Source organism: Mesocricetus auratus, unplaced genomic scaffold (assembly GCF_017639785.1).
Source record: "Mesocricetus auratus isolate SY011 unplaced genomic scaffold, BCM_Maur_2.0 Super-Scaffold_100024, whole genome shotgun sequence".
Classification (NCBI taxonomy): domain Eukaryota; kingdom Metazoa; phylum Chordata; class Mammalia; order Rodentia; family Cricetidae; genus Mesocricetus; species Mesocricetus auratus.
The window spans coordinates 14,384,187-14,411,478 of record NW_024429205.1 but is presented as its reverse complement, the minus strand read 5'-3'; the positions used below and the strand labels follow the sequence as shown (position 1 = coordinate 14,411,478).

The window sequence follows — 27,292 nt, the reverse complement described above, 5'->3', positions numbered from 1 at the left end:
CAGTGGCATTTCTTGGCTCCCTCCGAGTAGGCTTCAGAGAGAAGGGGGAAGGGCAGAAATCCAACCCTTTAGTCTTCGGTGAGCCCTTGGCTCCGGCCAGAGCCTGGACCAGGACCACGCCGGGAAGGTGACCACGCCCCTTCCCCACCGGTACCGCCCCTTTCCCCACAGGCACGCCCCCCCACCAGCCCAACAATGGAGCTGGGCGACCACGTCACGTGAGCATCGCAGGCCTGTGACCCAGACGACGTGGCAAGGGACAGCGCCAGAGATCTCCGTGCCCGCTGTCTGCCACCAACCCCGTGTCGTTGCTGGTGAACCACCGAGCTACCCTCGCTCCATACAGCTCGAGACCGCGAGCCCAGCCACGTTCACGCCGACCAAACAGCGCCGGAGAGAGTTGAACTTTTGATTGGGCGTGAGCCGTTTCAATCTCCACATTTTCTCCAATCAGAAGGCAGCGGCCGCAGCCTTCCGCTCCTCATTGGTCTCGATGTGGCAGAAGGCGGAGGGAGAAACGCCGAGCCGAGGTCGCGCGAGAGCGGCGCCCAGTGCTCAGAGCGCAGGCGCTCAGGAGTTGGCAGGGACCCGGGCCGAGGGCGGGCCAGAAGACGCGTCGTTTGGCTTTGGGCAGCGTCGCAGAGTCGTCTGGGTCCAACCGCTGGGCCGCCGAAAGCTGTTGTCAGGGGCCTGGGCGAGAACGAGGCCCGCGAGGTTCCCGATGGTGTCCATGACTTTCAAGCGGAGCCGCAGCGACCGGTTCTACAGTACCCGGTGCTGCGGCTGTTGCCATGTCCGCACCGGGACGATCATCCTGGGGACCTGGTACATGGTAAGGGGGCTGGCGACGGGCACGGCCGCGCCGCCCGGCCACCGCGCATGCGCGGCGAGTGGGATTCGGGATGGGGGGGCGGGGACGTGGAAGTTGGGGGGGGAGGGCGCCGCGCCACTTTTCGGGGTGCTTCAGCTGTAAACTGAGGCCGGGGGAATTGAGAGATGGGGCGCGCCAGGCTTTGGGAGAGGGACAGGAGTGGGATCGTTATTTGGGGTTCGGGAGGTACGCGGGTCTCCATCCCCCCGCTTCCCCTTCCCCAACGAAACAGTTATTGTCGTCTTTGGTATGCAGCCAGTTCGGACGTTGTTTTGTCCGAATGGAAAGAGAAATCCAGTTGTAAGCCATTTCCCCCCACCCACCACCCCCCTCGGTGTCTCCTGGAGCTTTTGGTTAAGGCGTTTGGTGATGTAGCCAGAAAGGCGTCTGTTTTGAGTCTAGATGCCAGCCAGGATTTTCACTGGGTCGGTTTTTCCCCGGGTACACCCCTCTCCTTACTCGTCAGGTGCTTTTTATCTCAAGCCCGCCTGGATTTGGAAGAGTTGTTTATTGAGAGCCTACTAAGTCCCTGCTGACATTTTTTGGGTGGGGGTGGGGGGTGGCGCTCCAGGATCTGTGTGGTTTCTGTTCCAGCAGCAGGTGGACGGCCCTGTTGATTCATGATTCGGTAGAAAGTCTTGTGATTTTTTTTAACACTATAGTTCTCAGTATCTTTACTGTTGAACTTAATCTGCCTGCTATTTCCAAAACACGTGATTCTTTTTAAGTAATTTTAAGCTATGAAGCTTCGCTGAAGCTCCGAGAAACTTGCCGTTTGGGCCACTTGGATGACTTTGAGATTTCGTTGTGGGGTGGGGTGGGAGTAACGTTAGAGATGCTGTGCAGTTTCCTGATAATTTTATGCGTTGCAGAGGAGGGAGAGGTTTACTTCCGACCTCTCCCCCTCCTTTTCCTGCTATACTGTTCCCCGCCCAGTGTCTTGAAGTCATTAGCAACTGTTTGGCGGAACACCAGATGAAAATCTTCAGGCAGATGGTTTCACAGCCCACCCCAGGGGACTATTAGGCCTCCCCACTACTGGTGTTTTTTCAGTCTTGTATCTTTAATGTAGATCAGAAAAGAGCGTCAAGAAAGCACGAAATGTGGAGGTTGTTTCCATGTTTTCCGTACTTTCGAGAAGAACTTACTGCTGCTATACAATTAATTATGCCACATATTCTTTAACAAACTGCTTATTGTGTGTGTTAACTGAGCTGTAGCCCTGGACTGGACTAAGTAATGACAGTCAGCTGGATTGTAGATCTAGCTTCCTCTTGCTTGTTTTCCTTTGGCCGGGAGTGTAGGTTTTTAATGTCTTTTGTCCTTCTACGTCTTCCATTCTCCTGAAAGATTAATTCATATCTTGCCCATCACCAAGTCTGACCACACACCATCCCTGCCCAGAAAATGACCTTCCCCTGAACTTAGCTGAGAAAATAGGATTAGAGCCTGGGATTCTTGCCTGCAAACTTCTTACTCTGTTTCTTCTCCCATCCCCCCACTCGCAGCCTAAGGGCTTCAAAGCCCTCTGAAGAAGAAAATCACCCCCTTCAGCCATTCTGATACATTGGCAGCTTTTCTCTACACTCTTTGTTAGGAGGGGTTTGTGTGCATTTTGTTTATTAAGAATGAACAGAGAATTCAGAATGCAGAGTGAAAAACTGTAGTGAGAACTTTTTTACTGTGGGTGTTTTGCCTGCACGTTTGTCTGTGTAGCAGTTATGTTCATGCAGTGCCTCTGGAGGACAAAAGGGGTTAGATTCTCCTGGGACTGGAGTTACTGGACATGGTTGTTAGCCGTGTATGTCTCGGTGTCGAACTCAGGTCCTCCGAAAGAGCGACCGGTGTTCTTTACCACTGAGCCGCCTACCAATCCAGCCCTCAGGAAATTAAATTTTTTTTTTTTTTTTTTTTTGGTTTTACGAGACAGGGTTTCTCTGTATTGTTTTGGAGGCTATCGGTCCAGCCCGGCCTCGAACTCACAGAGATCCGCCTGCCTCTGCCTCCCGAGTGCTGGGATTAAAGGCGTGCGCCACCACTGCCCGGCGGAAATTAATTTTTTTTAACAAGATAGGGATCGAGAGGTTTAAATATGTAGTACAATTGAAGCTCTTGGTGTGAAATGCCACCTGCCCCCCCCAGTTTTGAAAAGATGCTTATTTTGTGTCCACTTTCAGGTTAGATTATTGTAAACTGTTTAATTCAGTTGATTTGTTTTAATAATGGACAAGATTTACTGCCACTTAAGGGGCTCTTGACTGACATCCAGAAGGGATAGATCACCCACCTTGTATGACTTCTCCGTTCACACTACCCACTGCATGGGAGATTCTAGTGCTGCTTGCTCTGACCATGACGTCATCCCTTAATGTTGACAGTGTTACAGAGAACTTTGGAGCACAGCCAGGAAAGTGGAACTTACAGTCACAAGGGAGGAAGATGAGCAGTGATAGCAGATTCTAATCAGATTATGAAGAGGAAACAGCATTTGTTTTGCTTATGGCAGTATTGTTGGCAACTTCAAAAATACACAAGCCTCAGCTCTGTAGCATATAAAGACATACTTTCTGCCAGTTGGGGCACACTTAGGAGATGGGAATAGTATAATGTGTAATGCCTCTAAGTAAAGACTGCCCTAATTGCGCATTCTGCTGTCATAAGCTCCAGTAAAATGGAGACACTCGGTGACAACAGGTGGAATGTCCTTTCCTCCTTATTTCTCCCTTGCCACTGTTGCCATCCTACTCACTGTGTCATGAGCGCTGCTCCTTGACTCCAAGGGAACAGCACCTCTCCATCTGTGAGGGAGAATATTGATGAGCCGGGTTGGGCTATCTGGAGTAAGGCTTGAGTTTGTGATTCTTCCTGTGGTGTTTGAAACTTGGAGACACGGCCCTCCTTCCTGCTGGACCTGGACACTCTGTCTGCCACTCATAATGACATCATTGATTTCTTGCATTGGCTTCTATGGGTTTTCTGTTAAGGCTGACACAATCCTATATACCAAAGGATTAATTAATTGTACGGAGCCAGGCATGGTGGCAAACTTAGGGAGGTGCTGTCTATTAGGAGGATCAGGAGTTCAAGTCCAGCCTTGGCCATAGGCCAGCCTATTTCCAAAACCAAACCAAGCCCTTAAGTTTTTTGTTTGTTTGTTTGTTTTTTGAGATGGTTTTTCTGGGTAGCCCTGGCTGTCCTGGAACTCAAAGAGATCTTCCTGCCTCTATCTCCTGAGTGCTGGGATTGGGTGTGTGCCACTACCACCCAGCTCAAACCCTTAAGTATTAATAGTTGGTATTGAATAGTTCTGTGGAACATAAAACCAGAATCGGTCACATGTAGTAGAGGTGCCATACCTGAAGAGTTGGCATCTGATGTTTCTAAGTTGAAAGAAATACGTGGCCTGAGTAATACGCAATTAAATTTCTACATTCCTCGAGTTCATGTCTTTATCATTAATTAAAGAATTTGAAGCCAGGTTATTTTAAATAAATTCTTAGGGGATGTGAACTCAAGTATGTGTTGAATCATGAATATGGAATTTAAAAGCCTGTTGCTGGAGGTAATCTTCATGATACAAAGACATTTTAGGCTTGTGTAACGGAAGACTTTCTCATGGATGTTTTATCCTTAAGTAATGTAGCATTGGGTAGGAGTGAGGACAGATTTCCTCTCGTCACAGGGGCCTCCACCCATTAGGCCTGGCTCCTTAAGTGTACCTGAGAGTTTGCGTGCATGCGTGCGTGCATGCGAGCGTCCACCCATCCCACCGCATTGGTGTGTGCTTTCAGTACGTGCTATTTCTTTCCTCTATTCTGCCTTTTAATTCACTTAAAAATTCTTTTTAAATTCACCCTTACTGTATGTATTCATGTATGATGGGGGGTGGAGTCAGTGGACAGTTTTGTGGGACTTCTTCCACCTCCGTGTAAGTTCTGCAGACTGAATCAGTTCACCAGGCCTGTGTTGCAAGTGTCTTTGTTCTCTGAGCTATGTGGACCCATAGTCTCGTTTTCAATTAGTCTATTGAGGAAAATCTTCAGATTTAAAAAGTTATGAAGTAATACTAAAAAAAGTATCTAGAAGCTAACTTATTTTTAATTACAACATTTGAGGTATTCAGTAGACACTTGTGGAATGAATTATCTCTTAAAAATAGGGGTAAATTAGTTGTAATTAAACATAATAAATGAAATCTTTTCTGAAGATGATCATTTTGATCTTTATCATTTGTCAGTTCTGTGTGTTTTTGTGTGCTGGTTTGCCTGAAGGGGCTCCCTGCCTAGGACATCATTATTGTGTCCTTAACCAGACACATTCTGTTAGTTATAGTCTCAGAAGATACCGCTTTGGGACAGAAGATGCTGTGAGAAAACTGAGGGGTAATGTGTTTGTTTGTTTGTTTTTTTCAAATTAAAGGGTCATAATTGAAGAGGTGGCTCAGTGGTTGAGCACTGGCTGCTCTTCCAGAGGACCCAGGTTCTATTCCCAGCACCCACATGGCTGCTCGAAACTGTCTGCAACTTGAGTTCTAGGGGATCCAGCACTTTCTGACCTGTGTGGGCACCAGGCATGCAAATGGTGCATAGATGCAGCAGAACACTCATATACATAGAATACGTTATTAGAAATTGTTATTGATACTCCTTTGGGTACTGATGTGAGATTCAGGTTTACATTGTGTGTGTGTGTGTGTGTGTGTGTGTGTGTGTGCGCGCGCGTGTGTGCGCGCACGAGCGCGCGCGTGCGCGTGTGTGTCACACTGAATGTGTGGAGGTCGAAAGAGTTCTTGTCCTCTATATTTGTTGCAGTTTCCTGCCAGGCTGCTTTCTCCAGGCTTGAGCTTTCAGGTGATTCTCCTCTCTGGGTATCCCATTTCACACTCATTGCAGGATTACAGACGTGTGTCACTGGGTAGGCTTGCTTTATTTATTTTTTTCTGGGTGCAGGTCACCTGCTTGGTCTGTAGCTAGCTGTGTGACCAGGCTGGCCTCAACTCACAGACATTTGCCTTGTGCCTTCTGAGTGCTGGGATGACCTTCTGAGTGAGTGCTGGGATTCCCTTCTGAGTGAGTGCTGGGATGGCCTGAGTGAGTGCTGGGATTAGTGGCACAGCTCTCAATGTGGGCTTCAGGGATGGAGTTTCCATTCTGCAGGATAGACATTGGCTACAAATCGAGTCTGAGCAAATTCTTCAGAACTGAAATAATGTTGAGTAACTTTCCTAATCACAGTTCAGTAGAACTAGAAACTGCTATAAGGAGGGAGGGGAGTCATTTCAGAACCAGGAAATGAAGCTGCACTCTCCAAATGATGCAGCAAAAAAGAGATTAAAAGGACGAATTCCAAATTTCTTGAAACAAATGAAGGTAGCAGCAGTGTTTCAAAGCCAGGGACACGGCAAAATTGGCGAGGGAATTCACAGCTCCAGAAGTACCTACATCAAAAGTAGAAGAGTTGCAAACAATGCTATTTCTTAAGGAACTAGGAAAACCAAGAACTAAGTCTAAAGCCAGTAGGAGGAGAGAAGAGATAAAAGATAAGAGCAGAAATAAAAATGTTTTACACTTCTGAGCAGCTCACTTTGTAGCCCATGCTGGCCTTGGACTCACATGCTCCTCCTGTCTCAGCCTTCCAAATGCTGCGATTATAGGCATGGGTCACTTTGCCTGGTGAGATTTTGAAGTTTTCAAACCTTTAGCTAGGCTAAGAAGGAGGAAAAAAATCAGAATCAGATGAGAAAGGAAATGATAGAATTGATACTATTCAGGTGTTTAAGAGACTCGTACAAAGAACTGTCTGCCAACAAATTGGAAAACTTAGAATTAGGTTTTCAAAGATGGCCTGTAAAGAGAAGAATACCAGAGAACAGAACAAGGAAAGAGTCACTTACTACTATATTTCCAAATTAGTTTATAAAAATGGAGCACATAAAACAAACAATAAAAAACTCGTAAACAAAACACTCTTGGCCAGTATCTCTGATGAACAGTGCAGACATTTGCAATAAAACATGGGTAAACAATTCAGTATCACGTTATAAAGTAAATCCTCATCAAGTGGGATTTCTCCTAAGGATTCAAGGATAGCTCAACCTATGTAAAAATTAATAATTGTGGTGTATACATAGGCTATAGGACTGAATCCATAAAACCATTTCAGTAGGTGCAGTTACGTATGTAATAAGTTCCATCACATGAATAAAGTAGGACTGGAGTGATGACCCGGTAGCTAAGAGTTCAATTCCTAGCGCCCATGTGGTTGTTCACAACTGATTCACAATGGTTTAACTCCAGTTCCAGGAATCAGACACCCTCTTTTAGCCTCCTCCAGGCACCAGACATACAGTGCACTGATAGGCATGTAGGCAAAACATCTATAAATAGAATATTTGAAAAATACTCTTAAAGTGGATATGCAACACAATAAAAGCTATATGATACTGACAGCTAGCACCATACCAAAATAGCTCTTCTCTAAGATCAGAAACCACATAATAGTGCTTCCTCTTAGCACTTCTGTTTAGCATGGTCAGATCAATTTGACCAGAGAAATGGATGAAGGGCTTACAGATGACACAGTCACAGATGTGTAGAGAATCCTGAAGCCTGAAAGACAACTCAGAATTAGTAAACTTGGAGTTGTGGAATAGTAAAACAACTTTAACGTGTTTATATGCCAATAGTGACTGTCAGAGAAAAATTAGGAATAGCGATAAAAACAAGGAAACCACCCCAGTCTAACCAGGAGGTGAAAGAATCTGCAGTGAAATGAAACATTGACGGAAGACTTTGAACAGGTCACAAACTTGGAAAGACATCCTGTATCCACGAGTCACTGTTAGTATTGTTAGGTACCATACTACAAAAGGGATCTGTAAATGCAAGGTACTACCTGTTGTCTTTCCCTTAATAAGTGAAAACAATTCCTAAAAGTTGAATGGAACCAATAGACTGTACCAAAGAAGTCTTGAGCAAAAGGGCCAAGGCTGGAAGTATCACACTGTCCAGTTTCAGAATGAGAAGCTGGCATAACAAGTTCTGCTACAAAAATAGACATAAGGACCAACGGGACAGACTAGAGAACCGAAAAGTAACCACACTCAACAGCCAAGCGATTTTCAACAGAGGTACCAGAAATAGACATCTGGGCACACACGTTCTCCCCAGTGAATAGTGCTGGGAAAACTGTCCTCACCTGTAGAAGAATGAAACCAGACCTTCTCTCTCGTGTATATAAGGCGGCTTAACTATTACACAGTTCTTGAGTAGAAAACTTGAAACTAACCCTGCTAGGAGAGAACCAGGGGGAGCACTGACGTCAGTCTGTCTTCTGTGGCTGTGATGAAACACCGTGACTGGAAGCAGCTTGTGGAGGGGGAAAACACTTGGTAGCTTTCACTTCCACATAGTAGGCCCATCATAAGGGGGAATTCGGGGCAGGGCCTAGAGGAACTGGAGCAGATGCTATGGAGGAGCTCTGCTTCCTGCTTGCTCAGCCTGCTTTCTAACGCCTGTCAGGACCACCTGTCCAGTGGTAGCACCATCCTCAGTGAGCTGGGTGCCCCCACATCAATTATTAATCAAAAAGTGAAAGTGAACTACAGAATTGCCTGCATTTTCTCAATTGAGAGTCCCTGTTTCAAGATGACTGTAACTCGTGCTAAGTTGACCAAAAGAGAACACACACAGCAACCAGGATAGTGTGGGCAAGACATTTTTGGGCAAGAATGTAAATTCTTAGTAAACAAAAGAAACACACACACATGTAGCATGAATTCTAATTGGTGTTAATAGTAATAACCCAGAGACAGATACTGGGGTTAAAGCTGAAGATCAGAGAAGCAAAGCGGCCAGCCATTAGAGAGCTCTCCCCTCTAGCAATGCTTAGATGTCCTCCACTGCATCTCCAGCCTGAGTCTCTCCACCAAACCTCAGGTTGCCCTGAGTTCCTGTCTCCTCCCACCTTGTATTCTTCTCTAGTGCTGGGATTAAATGGGTGGTATCCCAAGTGCTGGGATCACCTTTGTGTGAGCTCTGTTTCTCTTTTAGATAGATTCAATCACCTGAAGCCCAGAGTGTCCTTGAACTGACAGAGATCCTCTGTCTCCCAAGTCCTGGGGTTAAAGGTATATACCACCACTGCCTGGCCTATATGGCTAACTAGTGTGGCTAGTTTTGCACTCTGATCTTCAGGCAAGCTATATCTGTTAAATTATAAAATATCGCCACATTTCCCCTTTGTTTGTTTAAAATAAAAAGGTTATAACTAATACAAGAAAAGCTACATACAATAAGTATAATAACTATGTACAATATACACAGGCAATAAATACATCCATTTGCACTGGACAAATTCAGAGAAAATACTCCATTATCTATCCTATCTTGGTGAGTCTAAAGTATTGTACCTAATTCACTTTCTATTCTAATTTGCATTATCAAATTATCTTTTAATGTCTCTCAACCTTTTATACTTTACACCTCTTTAGTGAGTTTCTTTCCTGAGTCTGGTAATCAAAGAAAACTGTAACTATAACTATTTAGTCTTCAACTCCCTCAGAGACCTGAGAAGGAAATAATATTAACTGATTAAGTAGGAAATGCAAGCAAGCAGCTTCCAAAAAATGTGAGAAAGGACAGAAACAGCTACAACTATGTACACACATATATATGTACATGTAAATATATTTCAGCTACAACTATGTACACACATATATATGTACATGCAAATATATGTAAGCCCCCTGAGTAGTTTTGGTGTTTCATTTCCTTCATTTGGTAGCTAGGTTTGCATGCTTTCCTTGGCATAGTTTTCTGTGCCGTGCAAAGCTTTTTTTACTAGGATTATAATCGTGTTGAGCAAACGAGTTTGCTGAATGAATTGCAAACTAATTTCCCAGCGCAAGATACCATATCACACTTAAAACTTGGCGTGCTTTTCTACCAAATATTTGAAGGCTTGGCCTGGTAGAAAGAAAATATCTTTCTTGTGTGTTATTATTCATCCATCATTTAGGGTGGACAGGGGAGAGTCGTTTCAGGTACTGTTGCTACTTGGGAGTGTCTAAGGTTAGAACTTCCACAAGGAAGAGGCGGGCAGATTCTGTTAACTTTGCTTATGGGGTTCTGATGTGGGAAGTCCTATGTATATGTCAATAAAGCACTGCTGGCCAATAGGAATCTAGATAGGTGGGACTAGGAGTCCAGGAGGACTCTGGGAAGGAGAAACACAGAGAGTCAAGATGTAACGCCATGGGGTAGGAAGCCCGGAACTATTCTCCGGTAAGAGACATACTTAGATTAACAATTATGGGATAAATACTTAAGTCAGAGCTAGCCAGTAAGAAACAAGCCTCCTGTGTGTTTATTTGGGACTGATGCAGCTCTGGAACCAGGCTGGTGGGAAGGCTTCTCTCAAGGAAAAAGCTTCTCTTTACAGAGTTCGTCTTATCTTCACACTATACTGGTTTCCATAGAATCTCTGACAGGACTGTTCTGTTTGGTTTTTTTGTTTGTTTTTTGTGACAGGGTTTCTCTGTGGCTTTGGAGGTTGTCCTGGAATTCTTGTAGACCAGGCTGGCCTCGAACTCACAGAGATCCTCTGCCTCCTGAGTGCTGGGATTAAAGGCGTGAGCCACCACTGCCCAGCTGACAGGACTGTTCTGGCACTAGAGGCCTATCTGTCCTGAAAGACTGCAGAGATCACAGCCAGGGTGCTGCATAATGTGAAGATGGGGTTTGTCTCCCTGGTAGACGAGGGCAGTTCATGGTTTATGATGGATTTCAGCAAGATGTTTGGGAAACAACCAAAGCTATTCCTTAGCTATGTGTGTCGGTAGGATGTCAAAATTCTAGAAAGACCTTGGTGGGCAGGATATAGTAAGATGAAATTTAGTTTCAGATTCATTGAAGGCTATGCCCAAGCCTTGGAATCTGCTTATCGGATTACGTATGGAAAAACAGCTAAGTGTTGTATAATTACTCCTGTGTGACATTGCAAAAATGTACAAAGCTTGTACAGTTGCCTTTGGAATTTGTGAGCCATGCTGGGGAACTTGTCCATTACACTGGAACTTAGGGAAATAGGCAGGTAGCTGAAACATGCTAGAAAGGTAGAGGGGTGGTCTGAGGACCTGGGTGTTTAGTCCCCGCAGTGTTTGGAGGCTGCTGTGGGTAGTAGAGGAACACACTGACTCAGAAGGTGGAATTAAGACCCATGCAGGGAGAGCGAGGGGCACCATCACTCCTTTAGGGAATCGTTTAAACTTGAACCAAGTGCATGGGGGTGTGAAGAAATATGTGCCTCTGAACATGGAGTGTGTAATGATGCCCTAATTTTACTTCTGTTCATTTTCTTCTGGTCTGTTGGCGTTAGCACAGTATTAGGCATCTTTATATATGCTATGGCCTTTAACTGCCCTCACTATGGTAATTGCACGTGCTGTGAGTGTCTCCCATTCATAGCCTTGACACTCAGGTGAAACACTATTAGATGTAACTGTGTCTGGAGACTGTGAAGATTGTTCCCTGATAGAAGTTAATGGATGGCTGTTGTCTTTCTCAGGTGGTCAACCTATTGATGGCGATTTTGCTGACTGTGGAAGTGACTCATCCAAACTCCATGCCAGCTGTCAACATTCAGTATGAAGTCATTGGTAATTACTATTCATCTGAGAGAATGGCTGGTGAGTTTTTACCTTAAAAGAGATCACTGCCAAGTTTTTACATATAAAGCCAGTTGTAGTCTACATAGGAATATTAGAGGAAGGTTGATGAAATTATGCTTCAGTTACACTTCAAAAGGTTGAATAATTACATAGTAAGTAACAAGTTAAGTGTTATTTAAGCTACTTGTTGAGACAGGAAAGTATTTTGATGACTTTCCCCAAAGGTATTCAGTAGAGCATTTCTGGACAGAAGAAGTGATGGATTTCTAGATCTTGGAGAAATGTATGGTTGGTTGTATGTGCCTTGACTGTAGAGACCAGAGACAGAGGAAATGGTAAATAAAACCGGTCTAGACTTTGAGGACTTGCTGCCATGTGTAACCAGGGTCAGAAATTTGTGTTAGTGCAAATGGACTATTACAGTAGAGTATAAAATACAGTGTGGAAAAGACTTTACACTGCTACTGAAAAGAAACAGCCCTAACAACAGTCATAGAAATTGTCATTTAAATCATTATTCTCTGGTAGCAGTTATTTTTTTTATTCCCAGTTCTTTATAATACAGGTATAAAACAATTCTGGTTGAATTTATGTTATTACAAGTTATATCATAAGTTTAATACTTAAACAGAAAATTATGCCCCAGGGTTTGAAATATAGTTCCTACATGTTTAGTTGTTAAGTTTCAGTTCAGAAAGATATTCCCAGATGATGGTTATAATACTATAGATCTTAATTCCACATTTAAAATTGTATTACCTTTTAATATGAAGTTCTGAACTTCTTTACATTTTAAGGATGAAATGTAAATTCCAAGGATGAATATTTGTATCATTCCTTTTTTAAAATTTTTTTATATTTTATTTATTTATGTATTGTGTATACAGTCTTCTGCCTGCATGCCAGCAGAGGGCACCAGATCTCATTCAAGGTGGTTGTGAGCCACCATGTGGTCGCTGGGAATTGAACTCAGGACCTCTGGAAGAACAGTCAGGGCTTTTAACCGCTGAGCCATCTAAATGCTCCAGCCCTATTTGTATCATTCTTAAAGATTACTTTCTTTGTGAATGTTCTGCCTGCATGTATGTCTGTGTACCATGTGTGTGCAGTGTCGGTAGAGGCCAGAAGAAGGCGGTGTGAACTGGAGTTTTATAAGTTACCATGCATGTGCTGGGGACCAAACCTGGTTGCTCTGTAAGAACCGTGAGCTGAGATGTCTCCAGTCCTGATCTGTCTCTTTTTTTTTTTCTTCTTCTTCTTCATGGATAACTTAATTTTTCAGGAAGCAAGAAGAATTCTATATGGCTGCAGTACACAATAGAATGAAATCAACTGATGGGCATTTATAATGTACTTTTTTAAAAAAAAACCAAGTCTTCTGATTAATTTGTTTTTGTTTGAACTCCCTCGCCTAGTCTCCAAATAATAATGAATCCTTCTTTTGAGTCAGGGGTCAGTCTTGCTTTGTAGCTTAATCCTCCAGTGGGGAGATCTTTTCATTCCTTAATAGTGGAGCGGGAGCAATGATGATGAAACAGCCATTAATGTTAAATACAGACGGTGTTTGTAATGCTCAGTGATAAGATTATATTTAAATATCCAATAGTATGAATATTTAGCGGTTATTCATCATTTTTGTTGTACTTTAGTTTCTTTTTAAGCTTTCAGTTATGTGTATGTGTAGGAGTATGTGTGTGTGAGAGCAGGTGCCTAGAAGCCAGCAGCATCTGATGCCCTGAAGCTGGAGTTACAGGTGATTGTGAGCCGCCTGACATGGGTGCTGGGAACTGTACCTGGGCCCTGTGCAAAAGCACCCAGTCGAGCCATCTCCATAAGCCCTTCTCCCTTTGGTTTATTAGCATCTGTGCAGGGTCATGGGGTCATCTACAGGTTGTGAAGAAACTCACCCAGTCAAGTATGGTTTTGAGATTGTTTGGGTGTGTTCTGAAGAAAATAGTGACTGGGATTAATGCAGACCTGTGTAGGGAGAGAAGGCAAACTGAAAGAATTCACCACAGGTTAAAGGTTGAGATGCTGGCATGGGATTAATGGAGAACTTTGAATTTCAGGCTGTAGCCTTATCAAAGCAAGAGATACATCTATAGTTTCTGTGTGTAGCTCATCTGTCCGTCTTTGAAGCAAACAGTAACTTTTCCTTCCAGTTAAACCCTCATCTCCCAAAGCTAGCTTGTGTGAATTCTTTCATGGTTCTTTCATTGCTTCTGCCTGTGTTTCAACTTGCCATGCTGGATTTTAATTGTCTCTTTGCACTCTGACATGCAGAGGCACAAGGGACATGTTTTCCTACAGAATTACACAGTTCATGTTCCATCTCAAAGTCAGTGAATTGTTGCAGCAGTTTAACATGGCAAGGCGTGTAAATTTCTCAAGATTTCTTAATGCCAAGGCTTAGATTTTCTTCTCTTCTTGGCCTTAGATCTTTTGAGAGCCAATTTTGAAAGTAATTATAGTTAATTTACTTGTGAACATTTTAAAGCATCATTTTATCACAAAGAGTTTGGTTCCTTTCATTGCATATGTTGCTTACTTAGATTTCTGTTTCTGTTTTCTTAGATAATGCCTGTGTTCTTTTTGCCGTCTCTGTTCTTATGTTTATCATCAGCTCAATGCTGGTATATGGAGCAATTTCTGTAAGTCTTTCGTGGTTTCATCTTTCCTAATTTGACCTTTAGCAGGGGTAGTGGTTTTATGAGTGTACTAAATGTTTCTTTTCCTTTGCAGTATCAGGTGGGCTGGCTGATCCCGTTCTTCTGCTACCGGCTTTTTGACTTCGTTCTCAGTTGTCTGGTGGCCATCAGTTCTCTCACTTACTTGCCAAGAATCAAAGAGTATCTGGATCAGTTAGTAAGTGTGTGTGCTGTTTAAACTCTTCCATCTAAGTATTTTAATTGCAATCCTGAGGCAGCCGTAGGGACTGTTTTTAACTCTTTGCTCTTTGCAGTATTTTAAAATCACTTCCATGTTAAAACCTGTATGATAGGAATAGATGACCATTGTACCATACCATTTGGACAGCCCAGAACTACAAGTCTATAAAGAGAGTTAGTCTAGAGTCGGATGAATGAATGTGCTGACCCTTTCCAGTACAGTGAGTGTGTCAGCAGTAAATCATGTCCTCCTGCCTCTTACTCATCAAATGCAGAGTTGACACCAACATTTGACTCCTAGAAAAGTTACTTTCTTCATGGAAGACTAAATGGTCCTGGCAACTTGAGCAATCTCAGCTTCTCTGATTTCCTGACTCAAGACAAGGCTGGGGTGACATACAAGTGGTTACATTTTGTCAAACTATAAGGCCAGAAAGATGGAAAATGGTGGCTAGTAAAGAGAATGTTAGCTCTGCTCAGACTTTTTAGTTAGTTATCCTGGCTGTTAAATAAGTAGATACGGGTGTTAGTGTATCTGTTGATGATACGGGTCTCAGGCATGCTGTGTTGATTCCTGTGTGTAAATTTCAGTAGCCTGTCGCTTCTGATTTGACTAAAGTTCATGTTCTTAAAATACTCTTGAGATTATCAGAAGCACAGGTGCCATGGTGGCGCTGTCGCTGTGTTTGTGTTTTCACAGCCTGATTTCCCCTACAAAGATGACCTCCTGGCTTTGGACTCCAGCTGCCTCCTGTTTATTGTTCTTGTGTTCTTTGTGGTATTCATCATTTTTAAGGTATGCAACTTGTGATTCACTCTTGGGGGTGGTCTAGTGAGACTGGCCAGTAACCCTTTTCCCTGTCCTGTCTCCTTATGGGTCATAGGTGATATAGGATTGGTAGTGATGGTGTTGTTCCTGGCACAGTGGTAGAGAGGACTTCCTGGTAAGGGGTGGGTCCCCCTGTCCTGGGTCCACTGAGTGGTTGGCACTTTTATATTTTCAAAAGTGCTTCATGGTTCGTAGTGGAAATCCATTAAAATTCCCAACATTTGGAGCACTGGAGTTTCCTCCACAGTGTCTTAGTCAGCAGTCCTAAATCTCCAGCTAGAATCTCCGTGAGAAACTTGAGATGCTTAGATGAGAGCCAGTTGGGAGTGAGCCTGCTTGTACTGGGTTCCTTCTCCTCAGACAGTGCAGAAGGCATGGAGGTCCCCAGCCCCCAGAGCAGCCTGCTGAGCTCTGTTCTTCTTTCAGGCTTACCTAATCAATTGTGTTTGGAACTGCTACAAATACATCAACAACAGAAACGTGCCGGAGATTGCTGTGTACCCTGCCTTTGAAGCTCCGCCACAGGTTAACTACGGGTTCACACACCAACTCTGACTCGCTCACTATTACTGACACTTGCAGGATTGTCTGTCCTGTACCATAACTGTGGTTTGTTTGGGACATGAATATCTTGAACCCACGAATGTGTAAGACTTAGCATTTCTCACAGGAATCTTGTGCACACAGGGCTAGAACTCTTTGCATTGTTGGCCTAGCTTGACTGCTAGGTTTATTTGTTAGTGGTCCTCACAAGCGTTGTTTCTGGAAAAATAAGCTAGGGGAGGGGTGGAGAGAGAGAAGAGGGAGATGATTGTGATGAAGTCTGGGTGCTGAGCCTACCTCTCACAACCCTCTTTGCTGCTCTGCTGTCTTCTTTTTTTCTTGAGACAGGGTTTCTCTGTGGAACTGGAACTCTTGTAGACCAGGCTGGCCTCGAACTCACAGAGATCGACTGCCTCTGCCTCCCTAGTGCTGGGATTAAAGGTGTGCACCACCACACCCAGCAGATCCTCAACCCTTGAAGTGCAGTTAGCATTGGAGCTTTATTGGTTGCCCATCAGGAGATCCTTTGTATTTTTTAAAATATACATGGGTTAGTGTGTTAGTCTATCTACCAGGTTAGTCCATAGGAAGAATTCTAATTCTGACTGCCTGCTGTTCACCCCTCCCTCCCCTCCTCCCTCCCATCCCATCCATCTTATCCCTCCCTTGTTCCCTCCCTCCCACCCACCCTTCATCCCTCCCTCTATCCATCCATCCATCCATCTATCCATCTCTCTCATCCATCTCATTCATTCCTCCATCCTATCTTGGTCACTGTCCCATTGCTGTGAAGAGATAGCATAACAAGACAACTCTTATTAAAAAAGAAAGTATCTAGTTGGGGTTTGTTTACAGTTTCAGGGGCTTGGTCTGCTATCATCATGGGGAGTGTGGCGTGGTGGCAGGTAGGCGGGACACTAGAGAAGTAGCTGAGAGCAGAGAAAGACAAACTAGGCCTGGCATGGGTTTTTGAAACTTCAAAGCCTCTCCCAGTCAATTAAGCCATTTCTCCTAATTCTTGTAATCCTATCAAAGAGTTCCACTCCCTGCTGATTAAGCATTCAAATATATGAGCCCATGGGTTGGGGAACATTCTTACTCAAAGCACCACACATCCCATCCATGCACACACCCACCTACCCGTATCCATCCATCCATCCAGTTCTGTCCATCCTGGCTGTGTTCTCGGGAACTGTTGAGCTAACACTTCAGCTCTACCTCAGGGTCATGGGCTCCTGCATACTTAGGACATAGACTGAAACCTGGCTGTTCTAGAATAGACTGTAAAGGGATGTCACCTGATGTAATTCTTTTCTCTCTTCAGTACGTTCTGCCAACCTACGAGATGGCCGTGAAGATGCCTGAGAAAGAGCCTCCGCCTCCTTACCTGCCTGCCTGAGGAGTGCCTTGTCAATAAACACTATACCAGCTTCTTGTCTTGTGTATTTTACGGAAAGCTGCAACGCAGGGCTCTCAGACTTGTTTGATCTAAAGTGCACTGTCCTGTCTGAGCGTTTATTTTCAAACACTAAGGAGCTTTTGGACATGTATTAAAACCTTTTTGTTAAGTATCACATTTTAGAGACTTTTTGAAGACAATCTAGGTTAAGCAAGAACAAAGTGCCATTGTTAGCCTTTAACTGAGGGGTACGGAGGGGAAGGGTATTCTCCATATTTTCTTTCTTAACTTTGCACTTTCTCTGTATAATGGTTTGTATTTCGGATGTTTGATGCCCTGGATAGTTTCAGGAGAGTGAATACAGTGTTTAGGATGAATGAGTTGGGTATAAGATCTGCAGTTTCCAGCTCTATGAAACAGGAAACATAAATAGTATTTTGACTTGTCCGTGGAAGAGGATGGCTGCATGCTTCTAATTTGTATGTTTCCATCTTTGTGATAAGATGCTTTAATAAACCTCAAATTTTACCGATGTCATTTTTCAACATGCTTGAGTTTTTGTGCTGCGGTGGATAGCTGCCCTCTCCTTTAGGGACAGGGTATGTTTGGAGGAGTGCTGGTGGGCAGGGCCCTCATTTAAATTTTTACTAGTTTTTGTTTTCTTTACATAATGAGAAAGTCCTGTACTGGTTCCCAGATAGAGGATGATGGAGGAGTAAAGACGAGAGGAAGTAGGGAGAAGGAGGCGGGACCCTTTGAGCAGAGGGTGAGGTCATGATTCCACTCTACAGGAGCTGTAGGGTTCTAACAACAGCCGAGGGTTTCAAGGAGAAGCCAGGACAGGACATTTTAAGATGTCCAGTTAAAGTCCCTTAGAATCCCTCAGTAGGCTCTCTGAGTTCAGTATGCTCTCTGTGCTTGTTGGGTGGTTCATTGCCCCCCCCCAGTCTCTCTTGGCCTGCAAGGACTGACTTGAGGGTGATTAGCCCAGAATTCTATTTCAGGTACTCCCTCTGCTAGCTACAGCACTGGGATTGCAGTATGAGGTTCTTTTTAGGTTTGGAATCCAGAAATAGGGCAATGAGAGTTTGAGATAAAATGGGGCAAACAGGCTGTGAATCTTGCAGCTGCTCATAGGAAGAAGATGGGAAAGAAGGAAAAGACCACGATGTTTGTAAGTAGCCATGTGGTGCAAAGGAATGGAGTCCAAGTGGGAACCTAGAATGTCTGGGAACACACGCCCCCGCTTTAGGTAGAGAAGGGCAAGTCCTAATTCAGACTATCCAGCAGGCTTGCATGGGTGTGGCAACCCAGTGCTACCAGATGAAAGGTCTGCATGTAACTGTACCTTGATTGGGTGGGGGGTTTGATACGATCTCATGGAGCCCAGGCTGTCCTTAAACTCATTTAGCCAAGGTTATTGAACTGGTAGTTGAGAGATATGGCTACTGCCAATGCAACGTTTTAGTGAAGGATGCACTATTAAAATAGTAAATATAGAAATAGCAGTTGCTTATAGGTTTTGTATCATGCATTAACTTTTGTATGGTGGTAGGTGCCACACCGGCAATACTTCGAAAGTGTGATGATCTGTTGCAGTGTGACTTGGTACCTCTGGCATAACACTTAAGTGACTTTTCTGCAGCTCCTTTGAAGGTCTCATTATTTTGTAGCCTGGGCTGGCCTGAACTGCCCAAATACTGGAATTTCTGGCTTATACCACTCACCTGGGTTCCTTAGATCTTGGACTACTGTTGTATGTGTGTTTTGGCTGAAATATGATTAACTATTCAGGCTGCTGGATAGGCGGGACTTCTGGGGAGAGATAGGGACTCAGGAAGAGTCTAACGTAGGAGATTGGCCAGCCAGACCCGGAGGAATTCCAACATTCAGTACTGAAGAGAGGTAACAATGAGCCATGCAGAAAGTAGATTAATATAAACAGGTTAATTCAAGTTTTCAGAGCTAGTTGTGAACAAGCCTAACCTAAGGCCAAGCTTTCATAGTTAATAAGTCTCCATGTCATTATTCAAGAACTGACAGTCTAAAGAAAGTCCAACAACAGTGTAAACTACAATAAGACAAAAACTACAAACCAATCTCTGCCCTCAGAGCATTGTAGTAAGGTTTGTCTCTGTTCTATTCAGTTCCTTCTAGAACTTTCTGCCCATATCTTGGCCTTTTTGTCTCACCTCAATTTTCTTTTCTTGTGGCTCTCTACAGGAGGCCCAAATGTTGGGTGGAACTTCCCCCGAACAACCTTCCAAGAGCCCTTTATACATTTGGAGTAATGGAGGGGTGACTTAAGGGGTTATCTGCTGTGCTCTTTAATTCACAGTTGTGTGACCTTGTACAAACATTTAAACATGAACATGCACTTTGCTCAGGTGCAGGAGATGAAAAGGAAAATAAAAATCTTATGTGTTAGCCATATAGCTTTGGAGAAACAGGCTGGAGATGGGGAGTAGGAGGTACAGTTCTAAAAGTGCCATTTTAAAAGGTGCCATGAAGAAAATGGTGTTTGAGACCTTTTAAAGATGTGAGAGGAAGCCAGTCGGTGTCGGTGCACGCCTTTCAGCACTCGGGAGGAAGAGGTAGGAGGATCTCTGGAGTTCAAGACCAGTCATGTCTAGCTACACAGAGAAACCCTGTCTCAAAAAGAAAAAAAAAAAGAGGATTAGGAGGATACGTGTCACAGGTAGGCGGCCTGCAGGAGCATGTTTTCCATGTCTAGAAAGATAGCATGAGGAGAGGAGAATGCCTGAAAGCTCAGGAGGCACCGGGCCAACTGTGACATCACCGTGACTCTCAGTAGACCAGGGCGTTTCTAGGGCATCCAGAATAGATCAGTCATGAAGTGGCTTTCCCAGACTTCTCTAAATCTACTTCATCATCCGGGTGGTTGTTCTAAATCCTCACAGAATTGTCAACAAACAAGGAAAGGGCCAAGGACGCACAAAGCCCTGCAGTTGGTCCCCAGGACTTCCCCAGCACTGCGTAAAGTGGGAATAACAGCACATGCCTGCACTCAGGAGGTGGAGTACAGGGTCATCCTCAGCCACATAATGTACTGGAAGTCACCTTGAGCTACAATGATAAGCTGTTTCAACAACAGAGAGCAAGAGCAAAGACATAGCTTGCCCATAACCAGAAACCAGTAGCTGCTATAAGACTGGCTGTAATGGGGGGTCTCACTGCAACACGGAGTGTCAGACCTCAACGTGATTGGCTGTGATGGGCAATACCAAGGTGTCAGACCTCATTGTGATTTTTATTTTATTATTATTATTATTTTGGTTTTTTGAGACAGGGTTTCTCTGTGGCTTTGGAGGCTGTCCTGGAACTCGCTCTTGTAGACCAGGCTGATCTCGAACTCACAGAGATCCGCCTTCCTCTGCCTCCCGAGTGCTGGGATTAAAGGTGTGCGCCACCACTACCTGGCAGACTTAAAAGCAATTTTAAAGCTTCATTCTGCTGCTGATTTCCTGCCCGAGCACAGCCAGACTTCTTAGCCTCTGTGAGTTTCACACACAGCGACTCCCTAAGAGGAACACGGTGTGTAGAGTGTTCAGTACAGACAATGAGTACCGAGTGAAGACAGTTAAGTATGTACTGTGCTGTCTAGGACAAATCATCACTTAGTAGCTACTTAGCAAGGAAGGTAAATCCCATAAAGTGGCTAGTGACTCGAGCCATTCCTAGCAAGCTAGGTAAACTAAGATGGGCATTGTTATCTGTTTGGCACTCTGCCTTTTGTTAAGCCTTTTTTTTTTTTTTAATTGACCTGCCCACTTTCTCCTCTGTCAGCACCTGGGACCCTGCTCCTTCACAGCTCACGACATCCTGTCCATGGGTCCTTAGCAGCAAACAATCCACACGTGTAGAAGTCTCTCCACTTTTGTGTCCACAACACTTACTATAGTCAGAGCTGAGGGTGGGGGGAAGTAGATGATTAACAAATGAAAACTATTGTCTCTGTTGATAGGTTGCTTTCAAAATAGATTGGGAATGGCTGGACAGTGGTGGGGCATGCCTTTAATCCCAGCACTCGGGAGGCAGAGGCAGACGGATCTCTGTGTGTTTGAGGCCAGCCTGGTCTACTATTTCAGGACAGCCAAGGCTACATAAAGAAGCCCTGTCTCAGGGCTGGAGAGATGGCTCAGAGGTTAAGAGCACTGACTGCTCTTCTAGAGGTCTTGAGTTCAATTCCCAGGAACCACATGGTGGCTCACAACCATCTACAATTCAATCTGGTGCCCTCTTCTGGTGTGTAGACAGAATACTGTATATGTAATAAATAAATATATCTTTAAAAAAGCCCTGTCTCAAAACAAAACAGCCAAAAGGGGGACTGAGTGGTGGGTCAGTGGTTGGGAGCACTGTTTGCCTTCCCAAAGGTTCTGAGTTCAATTCCCAACACCCACATGGCAGCTCACAATTGTCTGCAGCTCCAATTCCAGGGGATCACATGCACTCCCACAGATATGCATACAGGCAAAACACCACTGCACATAAAATAAAAATATATAAAGTATAAAAAAGTGATTGGCATTGTACCCGTGACTATACTACACTGACATTTAACGTTCTGGGAACAGAAAACCAAAGGCCTTTCCATTGTTCGTTACCTTCTTCTGTCCTCTGCTTGAGGAAGCGATTTTTTTTCCATCTGTGACTCATAAGTCCACAGTCATCAGAAGTTACTATGTTCCAAGTCCAATTGTTTCAGGGTGCCCTGTCAGCAAAGGATGCTGTGCCATTTCCAAGACCCCCTTTGCTTTACAGCAACCTTCCTGGTGCTGCCTGTGACGCTCAGTTCAGTTCCTCATGTTGTGCTGACCTCCGACCATAACATTATTCATTTTGTTGCTACCTCATAACTGGGACCTCAGTGAAAGGATCATTCAACCCCCCCAAAACACAAAGGGGTCTCGGCCCACAGGTTGAGAACCACTGCTTTAAAAGACAAACCAGCCTGGGAGCTGACCTCAAGACAAAGCTGCACCTTTGTTTTCTAAGGTTGCTTTGTTTTGACTTTGTTGTCATGACTTGGGTTTTGAGAAAATAATTTAGACTCAAAATGAACGTTGCCAAATGATGTGGGATTCTAAAGCTCGTGAAGGAGGCGGCTTATGGGAGGAAGGATGAGCACAGGGTTTGGGGTCGGAGGACTAAAATCAGTTCCTGTCTTCACTAGGTTGTCCCCTCCGACCCTGTGACATGTATTTCGGAGGAGGGGCTTCAGTTCCTGCTTTTGTAAAACCAGGAAGATGTAAGTCCTCACCTATGTGAGGGAACTTAGTACCGAGGATCAACCGAGGTGACAGACAAGAGGGCTGGCTGCCTACACATCCCTCTGCAAATATTATCTGGAGGTGTGCGAGAGAGCAAGCCACAGCTGGGGAATGGCCAAGAGGGAGGAGAAAAGTATTTGACCTGGAAACCAAAGAAAGAGTGACTTTGTTCCTTGTCTGTCAGAGAGGAGATTTGAAATCACGCTGTCATCATTCATTCGGTGGCCCCCAAAACGTCATTTATACGAATGGCTGACTCCTTGATGGGTCCTATGGCTTTAGTAAGTAACTCAGACTTCAAGGAGTATCATCACAGATTCCTTCCAGCCCTGGCCCTCTGTGCCTCTTAGTTTTTGTTAAATAGCTATCTTTTAAAGAGAAGATGAATCATAGAAATGATGCAGGTGTCTGTTTAGTTACCCTTTGCAGCACTGCATTCCTTTCACATCTGGTAGTGTTTTTCCTTTGCTGGACAAAGTTCCTCTGACACGTTTTTACAGGTGACTCTGGGATGGATTTGTTTTTTTATTTTCTGGCTTTGGCTTTTGTATGTCTTGCTGTGTCTTTATTCCGTCTTTGCTGTCTAAAGATATTTTTGCAGGGTATAAAAGATGCTGCCTCGATATCTTCTTGCACACATTGTTTCTAAAGAGAAATTTATGGACCTTTGTCCCACTCTGTATGGAACATCCCTCCCTGCCTCCTTGGGCAATTCAGACATTTCATAGCACTGATTTCAATCAGTTTGTTCATGTTGCTCCTTAAGGTTGGCTTTGTGGTCTTAAATGTTTCCTGTGCCTGGTGTTCATTGAGAGCCTCAGATCTGTGTGTTTGTGGGTTTCATCATGTATGGAAATTTTTTAGCTGTTATTTCTTTAAATGTGTTTTCTGTTCTCCCTGATTCCTCCTTCAGGCATCCTGTTCAGCTGGAAAAAATAAGGATATATTTCCCACAGGGTGATTGAAATCATTCTTGAGAGTTGGATTAAGCAGGAGATGTGTCTAGAAGACTTGGCGACTTATTTAATACCTGAGGGACCAGAGGATATCAAGGTTTGTGTCCTGCCTGAGTGGCCAGGACAATATTGGTTACAGGGGAAGATTACCACAGAAGATCGAGAGTTCATTGTTGGATGTGTTGAGATGAAAGTGCTTTTTGATCTTTAGCTAGAGACTTCCAAACTCAGATCTGGGAATTAGGAATAGAGGGTAGAAGCTGAAGTCTGCTAATAGATAACAGTTCTAATATAGTCAGTACGTTATGAATCAGGGAAGCAGGGAGTGGGCTGGAAAGATGGCTCAGTGGGTATGAGAGCATAGTGTTCTTGCAGACGACTAGAGTTTAGTTCTCGGCAGCTCAATGAAAGCTCACAATCATCAGTAACTCCAGTTCAGAGGGGTCTCATGCTCTCGTTTCTTTTCCTTGGTGGGTACCAGATGCACAGACACACAAACACACACCACCCATATACATAAAATAAAAACAAAAAAAATGTTGGCCAGGCATGGTGCCATACACCTTTAGTCTTAGCACTTTGGAGGCAGAGACAGGCCTAACTCTGTGAGTTCAAGACCATCCTGATCAGCATAGCTAGTTCCAGGCTAGCCAGGGCCACAGGGCCACATAGACCCTATCTCAAAACAGATCTAAAAACAAAGCAACAAAAGCCAGTACAGCAACATTAAAATGAAATATTTTTTAAAAGAAAAGCCACTCATAATTTAGTCTTGGTTAAATAATTCATGTTTTTTTTAACGTTGCTCACAGGCATCTATAAATCAGTCCATTATCTGGTTGTTACTTTACCCAGTGGGAGCCTGGTGGTGGCTGAGGAACCACACCTTGCTGGAGAAGGTCAAGGAAGGCCGCTGTGTGGAGCTGATGTCCAGCATACAGCAGTCTGTTGTCAGTCTGTGAAACGGAACACAGAAAAGCCTTTCCTCTTAGAATAAGCCAGGCTGTTTCTTCTGTAAATAGTCTATCATGCCTGTTGACTACCCTTGACACAGTGAGTCTAAAGCCCGCCAGGCCAGAGAACCTGTATCTTTTGACATCTCAGTCCTACTCTGACCAAGAGCCTTAGTTTGACAAGATTCACTTTCTGGAGATTGGGTAGTGAAAAATTCATGCTTTGTCCTTGTGTTCCTGGTGCCTATACTTAAGAAAATATCACATGATGAGGTACAACAAGTGGACTCATCTCTTCACCCCCCCCCCAAGCCTAGCTTTGAGACATCCTGCTGGCTTTCAACTTGATACGTAGTAGAGGATGACATTTAAACTTCTGGTCTTCTTGCTTCCATAGCATTGGGATTACATCACCCTTCCTGGTTTGTATGATGCTCAGGATCAAATCCAGGGCTTCACACATGCTAAGCAAATACTCTACCAACAGACTACATCCCCAGCTTCTTTTTTTCTTTGTGTGTATGTGTGTGTGTGTGCACGCATGAGCACATGCTCGTGTGTAAGTAAAGCATCGATTTGTTACATCGTTGTGTGTGGAGGTCAAAGCACAGCTGCTAGTGTGTTTCCTGACCATCAACCTTGTTTGAGACAGGCTCTCTTCGTTGTCTGTGGATGTGTCCTGTTAGTAGGAATACTGGGATTACAGATATGTGCTATTGACCTCAGCTCTGTGTGAATTCTGGGGTCCAAAACTCAGGTCCTTACACTTGTGTGATAGAAACTTCACCCACCAGAGCCATTTCCCCATACCAACTCATCTTATAAAGCCACTGATGCCATCATGACTGTTTCCCCTCATGACTTCCTGTAGGCATAGTTACTTCCCACATGCTCTAACCTTAAATACCGTCAATATAGGGCCTTGAGGGTTAAGTTCCCAACTCCATATCTTGAAGAGTATACATTCAAACCACAGTCGTGTGTTCATGTTACTGTGGGATCAGATTCCACAACTTCTCGTTTTGCAACACTGAAATTTAATACCCATTAAACCACTCCCCCTGCTTCCCTGTCTCCCAGGAATCACCATTCTACTGTTTCAATGCAAACAGTCTGTGACCACTTTAGATACCCCATACAAGCAGGATCGGGTCCAAACTTGCCTCCTTGTGACTGGCTTATTTCCTCTTGCAATGTGTTCTCACGGTTCATCCATGTTGTAACCTGCATTAGAATTTATTTTTTTTTTAGTTTATTTGTTTTGTATGTTTATGAGTGCTCTATCTGCATGTACGTCTGTACACCAGAAGAGGGCATCAGATCTCACTATAGACGGTTATGAGCCACCATGTGGTTGCTGGGAATAGAACTCAGGACCTCTGGAAGAGCAGCCAGTGCTCTTAACCTCTAAGCTGTTTCTCCAGCCCCTAGAATTTCATTTTGAAGACTTACTAGTATTTTTATATGCAGTGTGCTAGCTAGTTTTATTTCATCTTGACACAAGCTGGAGTCTTCAGAGGAGGGAGTGCCTACTGAGGAAATGCCTATATAAGATCAGGTTGTAGACAAGCTTGTAGGACATTTTCTTAACTGGTGAGTGATGCAGGAGGGTCCAGTCCATTGTGTGCGGGACCACTCCTGAGCTAGTGGTCCTGAGTTCTATAAGAAAGCAGGAGGATCACAAGTTTGAGGCCAGCCTGGGCTACACATTTAAAAGAGTCAAGCATGGTGGCACATGCCTTTAATACCAGCACTGGGGAGGCAGACACAGATCTCAGTGAATTCAAGGTCAGCCTGGTCTACAAAGCAAGTTCCAGAACAGCCAGAGCTGCTACACAGAGAGACCCTGTCTCAAAAAGAAAGGAAGGAAGGAAAGAAGAAAGAAAGAAAAAGAAAGGAAGGAAGGAAGGAAGGAAGGAAGGAAGGAAGAAAGCAGGCTGAGCAAAGAGCAGGCCAGCAAGCAGCTTCTCCCCATGGCCTCTGCATCAGCTCATGTCTCCAGGTTCCTGCCCTGTTTGAACTCCTGTCCCAACTTCTATGATGAACAGCGACGTGGAAGGGCAAACCATAAAAAAACCCTTTCCTCCCCATGTTGCTTTGATCGTGGCGTTTCAGCACCGCATTTGTAACACTAACTAGGACACGGCACATGCACATCATCTGTGTATCCATTCACCCAGAGGGCAGCAGACTGCTTCTATCTCTTGGCAGTGACGTGATTGTTAGATTACAATAGAGGCGGATGGTAGAGGGCAACAGGAAGCCTGGCTTGGATTGGTTGAGGCTCATTCATGCTCACTGCCGTGTTTGAAGACCCAGCTCATCCCTCCTCCCCTGCTTTTAGACTCTTTCCTTCCACACAGGCCACTTCTCTAACCCACCACTTACCCTTAGTAGCACACTATTTGTTTTCCCTATCGAAGTGAGTTGAGGGTCCCCTGAGCCCTTTCCAGCCCTGGTGCTGCCTGCTGGTCACTTCCGGAGAGGAAGCGGGGTGTAGAAGACCGGGTGTTCTTCCAGAAAACCGGAGGCTCTCTGGGGAAGTGTATGTTTGATTTACTATTCCTGGCACTATAAGTTCAAATGTTTACGGACATATTGAAACTGGGATGAATGCATCCTATTCACGTAATAGAATCTGTGAGGTCTTTCCTGAAAAAAAAAAAAAGCCAACAACGACATTTGGCGCTGGAGAAAGGTGTGTTGTGTGAGACTCTAGTTCTCAGCAGAAAGTCAGGTTCACCCGCAGCAAACCCAGGGGTTTGGGACACAGACCTGGCTAGCACAAGAGGGTGGAGCAGGCGTCCCCCCAACTCCAGTTGGGTTTTACAAGGAGGCAATAGTCCAGGAGGCACCCAGCCGAGCCCACCGGACTAGGCGGGCGGTGACC

At 44.4% G+C, this 27,292-nt stretch overlaps 1 protein-coding gene and 1 long non-coding RNA gene across 2 annotated transcripts; one reads left to right on the top strand and one right to left on the bottom strand.

Annotated features, from left to right (window-relative positions):
* The first annotated feature begins 264 nt into the window (after positions 1-264).
* Positions 265-17,731, top strand: Laptm4a (lysosomal protein transmembrane 4 alpha). The gene is made up of 7 exons (XM_005079067.4): positions 265-832; positions 11,438-11,558; positions 14,115-14,191; positions 14,283-14,405; positions 15,129-15,224; positions 15,684-15,782; positions 17,125-17,731. Exons 1-7 carry the CDS (start codon positions 494-496, stop codon positions 17,197-17,199), a joined length of 930 nt encoding a protein of 309 aa, XP_005079124.1. The 5' UTR covers positions 265-493; the 3' UTR covers positions 17,200-17,731.
* Positions 5,786-8,240, bottom strand: LOC121133773. The gene is made up of 3 exons (XR_005870750.1): positions 8,069-8,240; positions 6,484-6,577; positions 5,786-6,308 (listed from the first exon to the last, which is right to left on the bottom strand). It is a non-coding gene; the product is annotated as an uncharacterized LOC121133773 (long non-coding RNA).
* Positions 17,732-27,292: the final 9,561 nt, after the last annotated feature.